At 36.9% G+C, this 15,548-nt stretch overlaps 1 protein-coding gene across 2 annotated transcripts in view; it reads right to left on the bottom strand.

Moving 5' to 3' along the window:
- ITSN2 (intersectin 2) overlaps positions 1 to 15,548 on the bottom strand; it is an 86,151-nt gene that overhangs the window by 32,378 nt on the left and 38,225 nt on the right. For both annotated transcript variants that reach the window (XM_010584270.1, XM_010584269.1), the window contains exons 7-18: positions 15,332 to 15,428; positions 13,568 to 13,710; positions 12,194 to 12,257; positions 10,220 to 10,357; positions 10,025 to 10,110; positions 8,779 to 9,041; positions 7,936 to 8,085; positions 7,565 to 7,705; positions 6,678 to 6,765; positions 5,931 to 6,070; positions 3,054 to 3,190; positions 590 to 1,035 (exon numbers count right to left, since the gene is read on the bottom strand). In XM_010584270.1, the coding sequence (XP_010582572.1) occupies positions 590 to 1,035; positions 3,054 to 3,190; positions 5,931 to 6,070; positions 6,678 to 6,765; positions 7,565 to 7,705; positions 7,936 to 8,085; positions 8,779 to 9,041; positions 10,025 to 10,110; positions 10,220 to 10,357; positions 12,194 to 12,257; positions 13,568 to 13,710; positions 15,332 to 15,428 (1,893 nt within the window). The remainder of the gene's footprint in view (positions 1 to 589; positions 1,036 to 3,053; positions 3,191 to 5,930; positions 6,071 to 6,677; positions 6,766 to 7,564; positions 7,706 to 7,935; positions 8,086 to 8,778; positions 9,042 to 10,024; positions 10,111 to 10,219; positions 10,358 to 12,193; positions 12,258 to 13,567; positions 13,711 to 15,331; positions 15,429 to 15,548) is intronic.

Consider the following 15,548-nt stretch of genomic DNA (forward strand, 5'->3'; position numbering starts at 1 on the left):
CTGATAAAAATGGCTAATAAAAACTGACAAGAACTAATGAAGGATGGAAGTAATCAAAACTGCCTTTAGCGAAAATATTGTTAAACCAGTACTTTTCAAAGTCCCATAACTAGAGTTACATTTAGTCATTCTGTTCTTTGTTTTTTAATGAGAGGCGTTGAGTAATGCAGAAATAAGCTAGATTTCAATGTTAATAAATCACTTCGCTGAGCATTACCTGCCCATCCACTCATCACTGAACAAAACTCCTCCGTATTAGCATTCCACTTTAATGACAGAAAGAGCAGGCCTTAGGAAAAAGCTAAAATATTACTGTTTCCAGCATTTGTGATTTTTTGACCATGATCACTGGAAGATTTGTCATCAGAGTCATTGGTGCTGAAAACTGATAGAATTAACCTAAGATAATAGGATGATTTATAATGAACTAAAGACATGAAACATTGCTGGTTGGTTTGTTTTTTTTAAAATAGTATTTTACACAATAAGCCTGCCATAGTGTCACATTAACAATAATACATTTAAGAATGAAATAACACTCAGGAAAGTAAGAACCATTAAAGCAAAAAATCTAACAGACTAAGATTACCTTCATTCTTCCAGGGTGGCTTAAGACTTTTACCCTCTGTTGGTTTCAACAGATCTGCAAACTTCTCATTTATGTTTAATTTGGAAGTGCGTTTCTCCAGCTCTTGAGAGTTGGTCACTTCTTTTATCTTCTTTATTTCTTCATTCTGCTTATGCCTCTCCTCAGCTTCTTTTGCAATTTGTTCTTGCTTTCTTTTACCTTCTTCCAGTTGCCTCTGCCTTTGTTGTTCTGTCTCCCTCAAGATTGTGGCTTGCCTATTTTTCTCCTCCTCTGCATGAAGCTGTTGGTTATTTTCCCTTTCTCTCATCAGAGCAGCTGCTTCTTCAGCTTTCAGCTTTTCTTGAACTTTTTCCTGCATTCGTTCTTCCTCCAATCGCTTCTTTTTCTCTTCTTCTTCCCTTCGGATATTTTCCTGCCATCGGTTCTCCTTCTCCCGTTTTGCTTTCCTGAAAAAAAGGAAGGAGAGAGATGTAGGAGAACATTCATATAAAAATGAAAAAGATTGTGCTTATAGAGTAGTCGACTGCACTTGTCAGTAAACTGAGTCTATGACACTGATCACTCTCCTCTCTGGTCAATAAGCTCTCCCACAGGAGACCATGCTTTGCCTTAACGTAAGTGCCAGTATATTTCATATATAAATAACAAATAGATTAAAATTCTTGGTATAGAAACACTGCCATGTGGTTACTTGTGCAGGGCCTCCACAAGCACTTCTGCTCACCCACATCCTGATGAGCAAGAAGTGATCTGTTAATTGAACAAAGGTGCTTTTAAGCTGTCCACCAACGTAGTATCGAAATGTCGTAATTGGAAACCAAGATTTCCAAACAGATTAACAAAATTTCACTCTGGTACATACATAAAAAAAGCCTTTGCATACTGATCTTCGCTGCTTGAGTTTTTTGCCTTCAGCAGTTGTAATCTATTCAATATGATTATCCCTGCCACTGCCACGCTCTTCAGCAGACAGAATCTGGAAATCTGACTGTATTCTCTGAAATGATTCAGATTTTATCCTGTGTCTCATCTCTCCAAAGAAGTTATTATCCAATTCAATGCTCTTAAAAATCATTGTATTTTAGCTGTCAAGACCTTTCTTCTGAAAAGAGCGGACCTAACCCTTTGGGCCACCTTCTGAAGAGGTTGTTGAAGAGGGACCATGCCTAGGGGAGACTGCTTCATCAAATCACTGTGGGAGGTCCACTCATCTGATGGTCATTTTACTGTGTTTTCAAGCACATGACAGGATCTAGTAGGAGCTGTGCAGTAATGTTGTTACTCTTATCATATAGCTATGTTCAACAGACAAATGAACAGATATCACCATACATACGGCATATGGTTCTCTTAAAGGGACTGTCACAAATGTTATGAAACTCCAACACACTGTTGTAGAAAAAATGCTGTCATGAGTTAAGACCATGAGTTAAGACCACACATACTACAAGGTCACTAGCTCTGTTTCATTAAAAACTGTCAAAGCAAATATGAATCACTGAAAACCTCTCTCAAATTAAAAAGACAAAACACAGCAATTCTCTGAATGTGAAGCCCAAACTAGTAGACCAAAGCAATTCCAGAGCTGAGGACTGCCCTCCAAGAGCACGCATCCACCCTCTCTCTGGCACTGTTTCAATCCAGGGCTGCTAAGCACAAAATAGGTAGCTGATAGCAGAAGGTCTGGAAAGAGGAAAAACAGAGTAGCATCTTAATACAGCCACAATCGAACCCTAGAAAGTAAGGTTTCTTGATCAGTAAAGAAAAGCAAACAAAACTAGTTGGGAACAAGACCATGAGAAACCAAGAGCTGAGGACAGTAAAAGTTTGAGTGCTTGATACAAGGCTGGGCTGAGCAAAACCAGGACCATATATGTGAAGGGATGATCCTCTCAAACATATATATGAATTTTCTCATTGTCCTCCTAAAAAAGGAACCATGTTTAAAACTCAAAGTTTGCTCACTAATCCAGCTTTCAAGAGTAACATAGGAATTAAGCAGTCCATGCCCTTCCTATTGTCTTAAGTATCAATCTCACAATTGTCCGCATACGTGACAAAAAAACCTAGTAACTGTTCAGTCAGAAGTGCTTTTAAGGAAATAGGTCAGAAGTTTTGAGGCCAGTAAAACAATGCAGAATATATGAGGAATTTTAAATGTGTGAGGATTATCTATTACAGGAGCTAAAAATCTTAATAGCAAAAGTGACCACTTGGTTTATTTATGCATCAAATCTGAACTAAAAGGTTTTTTTTTAAAAAGAAGGTAAAAACAGATTGGAAGGAGGAAATTCAAACCATCTTATACCAGTGGTACCCCATATAAAATGTTTCCTCTAAGGCAACTCAATAGGATGTATTTTTACTGATTAGACCTCCCATTTAATAAAATCAGTGTCTTAAAAGTCACCACAGCATTATTCTGCTTTAAAAACTGCTATGCTGATACATTCAGACATGGTACCTTGCAGCCTCATCTTCTAGTCGCTTTTTCTGTGCAAGTTCAGCTCTTCTTTTTTCTACCTCTCTTATTTTGTCCTGTTTGATCCTGTGGAGCTGCTCCAAGGCTAATTGCTGTGTGCTGTAACTTTCTCTCAGGTCCTAAGGAGGAAATGCAATTAAGTACATCACAAGGAACAAATCCAATCTTTCAAGAAAAGCATCCAGGCATTTTAATGCTTTGTGAACCAAGTTTTAATACAAATGGGCAAAGTAATATTAAGTTATTAATAGTCCTTGGAGGTCACTGTAAAGAAAGTCAAATAAACAGAAGTATAAAAGTAAGTGGCAGGTTTGCAAAGGCTTTGACGTAACTTAGGCTTTCAAAGAGCCCTTCCAGTCATACACCTGCTGGAAATGGCAAATATGACAGAGGAGAAGGGAAGATATAAAACCCAGTGTTCAAACACAACATTATCTAAGGACACAGAGTGCAATGAAGCATATTTTAAATAACGACAAGGAGGCAGACTTCAACTGAAAGCCAACACAGTACCATAAACCTGAGAATGCACCCCTCCAGTAGGGTGCTTGCCTTTGCAATGCTTTCTGAACGATCAGTCCCATATTTAAAGCAGAAAAACTTCATAAAATATCCAGCAGGCTTACCACTGTGGGAAGCCATAGCCTAAAGACACTAACTCAGACTGGAGTTCTCCTGTATTTGCAAATACAGTTTTACTCTTTTTCTTTCAAACACATCCTTCGATTCCTATGCCATCTCCCTCTGGTAACGAACTTTTTCACAGCAGAAAATCAGCATGAATCTTTAGGATAATTAAATTTACAGAAGAAAAAAAAAATCAACAATAATAGAATTACTTTAGATTGTACTTCACCATGTTACAAAACATCTGTAAGATACTACAGTTATTTTTTCTTAGGAATCCTATTTATACACACTGAGCAATGCAACAGGTATACCCTGACTTTTCATATCAGATCTCATAAATGCCCATAAAGCAATTAAGAATGACCTATTACCACTACAATATGCACCTCTACCAATAATCATGTTGCCCAAGTGATACTGTAAAATTTCTATGAAAAGGGCAAGGTAACAAGATTTCTGTGTCAGTGAAAGTCTCTGTAGCAACAAACTAAATCAAGCAATTGACTACAATTTTTCCCCAAACATATTCAGCTGAGAATACTTTTTCTTCTCATTTTCCATAGAAATTGAGGATTACTGTGGAAATAAACTTGCATTATAAAAACTCTTATACCTTTGATTTAAGGACAGAATAATCCTTATGTAAAATGGGAAGGTTAGTTAAGTAATTCTGGGGTTTTTTTCCTCATAAATTATTCTCAAAATCAGATTTCTGACCCCAGCAGACAAAAGCAGTGTTGAGGAAAAACAGCAAGTAGGTTTTAGTACTGGGTTAATCTGCAGGTTTAATAGCATTGCATTTGCCATGTCATATGTCATATTCTGGATACTGGTGCTACTTCTAGACTTTTAAACTTTGATGAGAATTCATATACCTGACTCACAGCTTAAGATGTATTGATACAGGTAGAGAGCAACAGATGGAAAAGTGGGAGAAGACTCTATTTCCATCTAAGACAATATTTTTTTGGTTGATGCTACCTTAAATGAAAATAAAAATATCTGGGTAAAACAACTTAGTGAACATAGTCTATAAAGAAATAAAATGGCTATCAGTATTTTGCAGTTTGGATTTCTAAGCAGGTGAGAAAATGTTAAGTCTTTAAAAGGATGTAAAAGCTAGCAGAAAGAAAAAGAGCTTATCATTTTCTTTTAGGAAAATTTATTTAATAGAAGTTGTACATCCAAACAGAAAGAGTAAGCAGAGAAAAACTGCGAAATAATTAAAAACCAAAAGAGCCAAAGATTAGAAAATAACCTTAAGTAAGAGGAAGAGGTTGTTGAGACAGCTTAGCAGAGACAAAAGGCACTGAAGAACAGAATCATCCATATTCTCACACTGTAAGATAAGGTAGATAAAAAGCCAATTACTCTTTGCACTGTATTTTGAAAAACATATTTTAGGGAAGACTGAGTATTAGATGCAGCCACTGAACACAGCAAGCCATGCAATAAACAAGTAACTAAAAATACATGTTGTATGTAGCTATTTTTTAAAAAGAAAAGAAACTCCTTAAACGTTTACAAATTTCTGTGTTCTTTTTATTGGAGAGTGCAGAGCCCTCACACTGGCCCAGCATAAATCCATCAATTAAGAATCAAGTTCACATCAGTGCCACTAGGAGTAAGTTGGTAAATAAAGTGGATGCATGCTACCATGCCTGAGAGTTGCATGTGTTTTTAGGCAAGTCAAGAGTTGCCTCTGAAACAAAAAAGCCTTCAGAGCCAGTGGTCAATATTTCTTAACTTCTACACAGGTAAGTGGCCTATGCTTACTTTTAGAACAATACCTAAGTCTCCTACCAGATCTTGTACAATGTACTATGAAACCATGTGCTTCTTTCAATAAAAGTTAAATGTTCATTCCGCAGTTCAAAAATAGTAGCCAATATAACCTCAGTACTGCAAGAACAGAATTTGCAAGGGCCTGAAAAACTTCAATTCTAAATCAAAACAAATTCTAGAAGGCAAAAGTTGAGAGTGAGCAACAGTGGATTCATGCAAAGCAATGGTTAGCAAGAGATCCATATTTTAGTATGTTAGAAATAGTTTTAAGTGCATTTTTATTGCATCATTTACTCCAAAACTTTTGGTAATTCTTATTTGACATTGGAAGTTGGGGAAAGCTTTTTGGAAGCCTGGCAGAAGTGCCACCAATCTTTGACTGGATGGAGAAATAAAGATACTGCTTACTGGTGTAAGACTTAAGTATTTAGATAATGCATGTACCTTAAGCTGACTGTTAAATGCATCCATTTCAGCAAGTTTAGAAGCAGTTTCTTTCTCAAGGGCATCTAGTTGTTCCTTAAGTCTTTGGCACAATTCTTCCTTTTCTAGGGATTTCTTGTGCACTGAACTGATTCCTGTACCTGCATAAGGAAAGACAAGTAATTTTACAAGGACTTCTGCTTTCACTCATTATTTTATTATTTTCCTAATACACACACATTCCCAATCTCTTTCCTCACAAAAATTCCTTGATTTACCTTCTTATTTGTATACAGCACAAAGAAATGGCCCCAATGCCTGAGACATGCAGGCATTACATCTAATATATACACAGAATAATTTGCAAGTTGTTTTTTCTAAGATCAGACCAATTCACAGCAAGCTTCTCTAGACAGGGACTTCTAGTGTGATTTGATGTAAAGACCAGTGTAAATTTTACATAAACGAACTCCCTTGAGTTTACACTACTAAAAAAAGACAAGGTGTAATAATATCTGTGGACTGTATAGTCCGTATAAATAAAGTTTCAAGCAAAATCTGCGCTCTCTCGCAAAAACGTGTTTGTTTGCCCCTTGTTTAGAACATGAAGGAAATAATGGAATACAGATAAAACAATGCTAAGATGGCACTAACTGAAGAGATACAAAAGTGAACATGCAATTAACATCTCTGTATCCTTCAGCCTTTTTTAGAAGTGATGAAAAGCCAGCAATGCAAACAGAAGAGAATTCATTCGTAGGCACTTACTCTGAGTGTTTTCAAGTTGAGCATTTTTAATTCTTTCACTTAACAACTGCTTTTCAGGAACTAAATAGATTAGTTTATTCTGATACTCCTGTAGATATTGAAGAGAACATAACAAATTTTTAATATTGTTTGTAAATCAGTAAGTAAAAATGGGTGAATTTTCAAACACAACTTCAACTCATGTTAATGCAGTGTGGATGCAAGTTATCATTATGAGGTAGGGGAAAAATGACTTCTATACTCTCAATACAAATACTATTAAAATGTAATGCTTTTTGACCCAAAAACATTAACACAGCTGGAAAAAAAAATTAACAGACATGCTAAAAGTGTAAATATTATCATGAGAACATTTAAGTTGACTGCCCCAAGCCTAACAAACCAATAACTTTCTGTGACACACAGGAACATGAAAAGAAGTTTCCCTGATGTGCAGGAGAATTACATAAAAATATAGTAGAGGATAATTTATGGTAATCAACTGATTTGAAATAATTCATGTCTTGCTATTCAAAGAGAGAAAAAAAGAAAAAAGAGCAGCAAGTAATTCAGCCCGAAGACCAACTTGCTCTGCATACAGGAAAATAGTCCTCAGAAAAACTTGAGTCTGGAGCCATAAAAGAATTCATTGTTAAAGAGAAGTCACTATTATCAGTTCACAAAAGAACAGCTGAGGTATTAACAGCTGTCCTCATTCAACTATCAGCTTTTTGTAGTACCTATAATTATTTAACACCACAAATAAAACTAAAAACCTCTGCAATGTTGATGGCCTTGCCCATTTCCTCTTTCCACATCCTATGGGGATGTATTTATTATCAACAGCATTACAGAAACACAGAATAGGAAGTAAAGGAAAACTACAAGCTTAACAGAAAGTTCCAAACCTGAAGCTGTTGTTGTAGTTGCTTGACTTCCATGATTCCTTGGTCATATTTCTTATCTAAAGCCTCCAGCTCAGTTTTTTGAATTTGCTTTTTGCTTCGAATGTCTTCCAATCTGCCTGAGATTTGCTGATGTTTGTCCGTCTAGAAAGAAATCAAAGACAAATTATACCACATAGGGCAAAAATCGCTTCTCCGCTAAATCTGTGGGCAGATTAGTTCATGATCAATTCTTTTAAACAACTCAAAGTGTCTGCTTTAGATTTCTCATCCAACACAGAGTGAAACTCCTAGTGGGTCATTAATGTAGATTCTAAGATTTGCATACTTCAAAATACTGTATTTCAAGATGCGTAGTGAAATTTCTGTCTTACCAGGGCTTCTAATTCAAGATTAAGGCTCTTCTTTTTAGAGGTCAACTTGACTATTTCTTCTTGTTCCCTGTTACGTTGATTAAGAAGTTCTTGGCGACGAATTCTCTCCCATTCCAATCGTCGCTGGCGCTCAAGTTCTTGCTTTGCTGCCTGCAGAAAAGTTACATTACCTTAAATTACAACGGCGATGCAGAACTCAGAGACCATGATTTAATATAATGTGCTCTATTTCTAAGTAGCATAACAGGAACACAACATAATGATTTTTGTAAAGTGCTCTTATATACTTCAGCATCAAAGAATGGAGGAAGTGATCCTGTAAGATTCTTCATGCCATGCTCCTAACTCTGGATGAAGAAGAAAAGCTACATAATTCAGAGAGAAAGTCTGTTTAGCTTGGAATACTGCCCATAAATGAGCACATTGACTGATATTGCTCATAACCTTCTTTGAGTATTTCACAGAACTAGATAAAATATGCAAGTCTTATGCATGCGCTGAGACACCAAGTAGAAGCAAATTTGTCTCCAGTTCAACTGTCAAAATATTATCAGTTATGCATTCAGTACAATCTTGTATAAATCCAAGAAATCTGTCCAAGAAAATGTCATCTGTCCTATGAAGTATCTGAAAATCTTCAGCCTATACCAACAGTTGATTAATTTATAACAGACACGATGTTTTCAGACAGAAATGATGTTCTATCTCCAAGACAACTTGCCAATAGCCATGCGAGGAGACAGAACCAAAGCCAGCACTCAAATCCTGAATGCTCTGTCAAGTGGATACTGTATGCATGTACATATTCCTTAAAGCATTAAAAAATAATTTCAAGAAAACAACCTCCCGCCTTTCTATTTCTTTCCTCCTTTCTTCTTCCCTTTGTCTTTCCAACTCTCGTTGTCTCTCCAGCTGCCTTTCCATTTCGAGTTGTTTTTTCCGTTCCTGTTCCTGACGTTCCCTCTCTCTTCGCTCTTGTTCTTCTCTTTCTTTCTGTGCCTTACGTTCAGCCTCTCTCTGCTGCTGCTCCAACAGGACCTGACGGCGTTTTTCCAGCTCCATATTTCCTCTCTCATAGTTGGCTTTCCTTTTGTCCTCAAATGTCACTAAAATAAGGAAAGGTAGTTATTTCTGTCCTGTGCAAAACACTGCTCTCAAACAAGTACCTCAGTTATGCCACTAAAGATAGATACTTTAGTTTTGGCAAGCTCAGGTTGTTGGGTCATGGATGATATAAGCATCTTGCATTTGTTAAAGTATTATTTTTATTTTCCTTTAAATTTTCCTAAGTCTACTCCAATTGCAAAAAAAAAAAAAAAAAAAAAAGTTGTAATTTAAAACCGACCACGAAAATGACTTGAATTTTAGCAGAAATATAAAAGAACAGCTTTTATAAGCTAGGAGAAGACTACCTTCTGTTAAAAAGATTTCCCAATGTGGAAGAAACATTAACACACAGAGAAAGAGCTTAGTTTTTAAGGGTGTTCCCTATATGAGCTCCTAGAATTAAAACCAGCAGAAAACAAAACAGGATCAAGCTCAATTATTGCAGTATAGGATAAAAAGAGATACAAAGGAATGGTTTAGGCTCCCAGCAACCACTCTTACAAAAAGAGAGGCAAGTCATGTCTCGCAGCGTGCATGTAAGAGACCTTTGCTGGTAGCATCAGGGAGTCAATAGTAGAATCTACGTTATGTGCAGATTGCATCTAGTTTTCAGAGAATTAAGCTACATTGGAACTCCTTGCTTTCAAAATGTCCAGAACAAAGTAATGCCAGGAACTTTCAACTGAAAAAAAATTGCAGTAGCATGGCAGTATTTGGCCATGAAGGATTTCTTTTCCAAAATACATTATTAATCAGCACACTTTTCCTTTCCTACAGCTAAAAATAGCCCCTATCTCTGCCTTCTCAATTCTATTAGATGTAATACACTGACAACATCCACTTAACAACCTTTAACAAGTTAGAAGGGATCTAGCTCCTGAAATGAAGCTCCCTAGGAATTTGATTATGTCTTCCACTTTCTAAAGTTTTCAGTGCCCTTCAAAGACAGCCCTATACATTAAGAATGTGAACCCTATTTTACCTGGCTGTTTTTTCTGTGGCTCTTCCTCTTGCACAGGCTGGTAAGATGGCAGAGTTCCATTTATGTTTTCAGTACATTTTCCACTCCTGGAGGGAAAAAAACCCCACCATTGTTAGAGAAATAACACAGTTATTTTCTTTGTATAAAACACTTCCGTTGAAAATATATTATGTTTCACTGCCCTCAGTGATATACCTGAAAGAAGGTGGTACCAGTTCAAGAGGCAGAGTTAGTGGCAGAGGTTGTCCAGCTTTGGCCATATCAGTTAGGTGCATGGCTAACACAAACTCATCAGCTTTCAGCTGTCCATCTCCATCAATATCAGCTAGTGACCTGCACAGTTTTAACAGCAATAATAATTAGAACCACAATTAGAATCACTCACAAATGACAGCTGAAACAATTTACTGTAAAAATAATTTTAAAAATAGAGAATTCCTGGGAAATGTTCTGGTAAAAATAATTACAATTAATAACATGAACAGTTGATGAAGGGAGATATTATTTTGTTTAATAATATAATGCTATTCAGATGCTTTCGTAAAATACAGCAAAAAGGACAGGAAAGGTTAAGAGACAACTCTTGATTTATTGTATCACCAAGAGAAGAGCTGGGAAGAGAATCCAGGACTGTTCTTAACCAGCTCAAAATGCTAGAAACCACTTTTCCCAATATTTTTAAAGCAAAAGAAAACATTATATAAAATTACATCAAATTCTACAACAGGAACCTTTGCATAGAAATCTTTTTTCCCCTTGTGTCTCCTCAACAGTGCAAGGAAGATGTGAGCTGCCCCAGAGTACCTTGCAATGGGTAGGAAAAGGATCACCTACCCCCTCTAAGGAGAAGGCAAACTACACAATCATATCATTAGCCTACAAAATGCTTCCCACACAACCAGGGTGGTGGTGTGGGTGGGAAACCAGTGACATGTTTCCAGAAATGCAGGCAAGAAAGCAGGAACCTTTCTCAAAGAACTATCTACGTGGATACAATTGTAAGAATGTGTCCTTAGAATGCACTTAAGTGAAATGCTTAATAAAATAACTGCTTGATAAAAAAAAAAAAATCAGTTAAAAAACCCAGCTACTTAAAACCAAAAGGGAAACAACAAAACAAAAATACCCCATCACCCACACACACACCACAATGAAAAACAAAAGCAGGAGATGATGAAACAAGATTTTTATTATGTTCAAAGACCAGGACTATTCACACATAATTGTACCATTATTACAGTAATTACCATGAATATGGTACCCTGGTAGAAATATTTGTAATTCCTCACTTTGGACAGAACTGAAATTTGGGCTCTTAATTCTCTACATGAGCACATAGACCTCTTCACACTGGCTACTGACATATTCAGGCTAGGCACCCAGGAGGAAAACAGTCACTATATACCTGCTTTATTTCCCCATACTCCAGAGTGGAGGAATACAACCCAACACTCCCTTTTTTACCCTCACAGCATGCAACCAAACAAGTTGAATGAATAATAAGGAATATTTCAGCTTGCTGCTGAGACAAACAAACAACTGCCCTGGGATAAAGATGAAGAAGAAAGGGACCTCAGAAAGAGATGCAAAGCACCAAATCATTGTGAATTCTCTAGGGCCAGTATATTTTACATCTGAGTTATGTCTGAAGGCATAGTTCAAACTACCATATCTAGCAGGGCAGATTATTCAAGCCTTCAGACAACTGTAACCATTTCCATCACCACAGTAAAAGCAAGCCTTAACAAACGTGTAATATGCAGATAACTTTATGGGAACTGCAGTAAAACTCTAAAAATCTGAAGGGTTACTTTATTTTTAATCTTTCTCTATATTTTAAAACTAACACGCTTGATGTCAGAATCCTACTTTTAAAATGAACAAATCCTCATCTCAGCTAAACTAGTGCATCACTGAATCAGAAATTGAAATTAATATCTGTACTATTATATGGACTTTAACACACACAAAAGAGTGAAAAAATGAACTATATTATGTCAAGGTGTCTTTTGAAAATGTATTAATGAACAAACTCGTTTAAGAAGTAGCTTAGTTTCAGTTTATAATTTTAGATCTACAGTGTCCCTTCATCATTTCTTATTAAATAAAGTATATTTCCTCTCTTAACACCATAAATGTGCTGAATTCATAATCAGTAACTAAACTTACCAAATAGTAGCCAGCTGAGTCTGTGAAAGGTTTGATTGCAGAAGGGCATTCCTTGCTTGAAATCCTTAGTGAAAAAGATTTTAGTAAAAATAAATACTTTGAACAAAGACTCACATGTAGCAAAAAAATAGGTCATGAACTGGGGCATGTTTATTTTTAATATTATCTAATCCATTTTCATCAGTGGCTAACAGTTGGCTTTACTTCTCAGCTTAACAACAGGCATTACAACCTGAACACAATAAAGAGGTAAGTATTCTTGTGTAATTTTTTTCACTCGGAGCACCTAACAGAAAAATTGACATGAAAAATGGATATTTATGGTAATCTCCCCAGTTGTTATGAAAGCACAGCTGACTGTCTACCTAAAGCTTGAGCTAGCATGCTGGAAAGCTACCAGCTTTCCTTTGATAGCACAGAACTGTATACCTTTCCAGGCAGGTCGATGAAACCTTCAGCCCAAAATCAACTGAAGAAGATAAAAAGCATTGAGTCCCTTTCTTGAAAGGGAGAACTAGCCTCCTTTTTTGTAGGCTAGGAAACTGAGGCAGAGGCTTGGCAAGTGCTTATAGAAAATGGGAAACATAGTCAGATACAGACATACACACTGACTTTACATCTACTAACTGTTTGACCAGCACTCTACTCGCTGCATTACAGCGAGTAATCCAGTTTTATAAGAACTTTCATAAAACTCTTACTAACTTTGTGTGAAGTCTTTCGAAACCACCATAATGCCATGGCACAGCACAAATGTCACTGAAAGTCAACAAGGAATGACTCTCTTAAATTACTTTTGAAAAATTCCCATCAATGGCTGCAGTGCCTTTCCCGAATTGTTTTCTTTGAAAAGATAAAGCCCAAATATCTAAGCAATTACAAATACATATGCATAGCAGCACATGGCACAAAAATGGTTGTGAGATGTCCCCCAGTTTACAAGTCATAAGAAAGAGTTTCAGTCCAAAGAGTGACGTTTAGAGAATGACTGCTGACTTGGTGGAGCTAACTTCCCCACCCTTATGGTTCTCAGGCTCTTCTAGTTAGATCCCACTACTGCCACTCTTCTCTTCTCCCCCTCGACTGCTGCTGTAGCTTCCCCAGTCTACCTGGGGAGACTGCTGCCTCCTCAGGCCCCTCCAGGTCTAACACAGAGCCCAGGCCAATAAACTGATAGCTATTTCCATTTCTCGGCTGACTGGAACCAGTAGCCGAAACTCATTCTCTCCTGCATAGGTCTGAATATCAACAATTTCGTCTTTTATTTCATATGGAAGTCAAATCCCAAACTGGGATTCCACCCCTCAGCCTGTGACATTCCAGAGGCAGAAAACACTGCTGGTTTTCCCCCTCCATAGCAAATGCCATACTCACCTGATAAATAGCCACTCATACTTTTATCAAGACTGTTAAATTTCTGTCTGTATTTTAATCTGGAGGCCTGAGGAACTGCCCAGTCTGAGGATGCAATCTTTGGTGAATTACCAGCTAGTGAAGCACTAGAGGAAGAATTCGAACTGTAATACAATGAGAGAGAGAGAGAACTCAAAGTTACTTGGCTTAATAATAAACAGGTACTGGAACAGAAGATATGTAATATCTTCTGGTAACATGAAACAACTTCCACAAAGTTCTTCCTCTGCTAACTTGCTACAAATATTTTCATCACTAATAAGGAATTTTAGTGTGAAAGTTAAGGACACATATCTAAAATGAAACTCTTGAATTCAAGATCCTGTTCCCTTGGTATCACAGACACTTACGCCACATTCGGTCCACCACTGCAACGTACTACTATTGGAAACCATAGAAAAACATCTCAACTTTCACAAGAATGTTTACAAGGGCTGTGAAGCATTGGGCGATGTCTAAGTAACTTTAAGAGGTATGCAAATGAATAACCATGAGCATATAAATTTATCTGAAAAACTCACAACTAAAATCAGCTTCTAAAGCTGCTAAAGCCATTATATTCCATCTCTACCTATTCTTTTTATTAGTGACAATGACAGACTGAATGGAGTTTTTCCAACTCATTCAGTTTCTGCAGAATAGCACTTAATGGAGCGTTTAGTTACACCTATAAAACTTCCACCTGCAACTCCCAGCATTTTCATAGTGTCCCATCTTTGAAGATCAGACAAAACCAGGTGCATCCAGCCTGCCTTGTTTAAGGTAATCCCCTACTCTGCCAAGTAAAAACTATTTGCAGTGTTATCCACGGCAATAAAGTAAAGAATGCTGATATAAACAAAGCCTTTGGGGCATGATGCTGGATAGACATCCTTTGCATGGAATTAGGTAACATGATGGTGAAAATGCTGTCAACAGTAACACTGAAGAAGAGCTACTTTGCAACACTACAACACCAGCAAAAGAAAGCTTTCTAATTAAAAAAGAAGAAAAAAACCCATAAGATGATTACAGGTACACACGATGCCTACAACCATCTTATTGAACATCTGCTAGTATCAGGTGTCTGTCTGTATGAGGAGCCCAAAGTTAGACACGCATTCATTCTAGATGCCTTGTATCAGCAGCAAAGAGGTACAGGTACTTCTGAGTCACCCTCTGGAACGGAGCTGGGGCTGTGATGCTCTCTGGATTGTCATTTGGGAGACTGTTCCCTGGATGCCCAATTGATAGATAAGCTTAGTCCCTCACTTTGTCTATGGCAAAGCTCTAAAATCAGTGAAACACAGCAGCTGATTACAAGGATTCATAATCTTCTATTATTCATAAATCAAATTCACACATAAATATTTATAACACATACTATCCTTACAGGCCTGCTAATTTCATGGAGCCCTCTATAATGAATAGAGCACATCAATCCATAAACATTGCTTTTAAAACCACTTGTTAAGTTTCACTTCTACTTCCTAATGAGGTACTTCCCTTCTTTTTGGCACCACTTTCTCTCATTTGAACTCCTCACCTACTTCGGATAGTTTTGTCAGATTTACTGAAAATATTATTTATTGTGCATATCAAAACAATCTGTTTTCAGACTTGGTAGGTCGTATTAGATAGACTAATTTTTAATTAATATACTTTGGAAATAGAAGTGCTCTATAAGTTTTGGAAGATATACTACTTAAGTTTAAGATATAACCATTTAAAACTTAACTTTCATACCTGCTAGATCCTAAATCGATTAGTGACTGTGCCTTCTGTATACTAGTACCACCAAACCCTCCTGCCATAGGACCTAAAGAACCAGTATGAGGCAGTGCTGAAACAAACAAACAAACAAACCAAAAAACTGTAAAGCAACTGGGTATAACGTAATGCTTTCTAATAAACACTCAAGGCTTTGAGAGAAGTAAGAAAAGCTAATCAGTGCCTTGTTGTT

The sequence above is a fragment of the Haliaeetus leucocephalus genome, unplaced genomic scaffold (assembly GCF_000737465.1).
Source record: "Haliaeetus leucocephalus isolate CR32 unplaced genomic scaffold, Haliaeetus_leucocephalus-4.0 Scaffold964, whole genome shotgun sequence".
NCBI lineage: Eukaryota > Metazoa > Chordata > Aves > Accipitriformes > Accipitridae > Haliaeetus > Haliaeetus leucocephalus.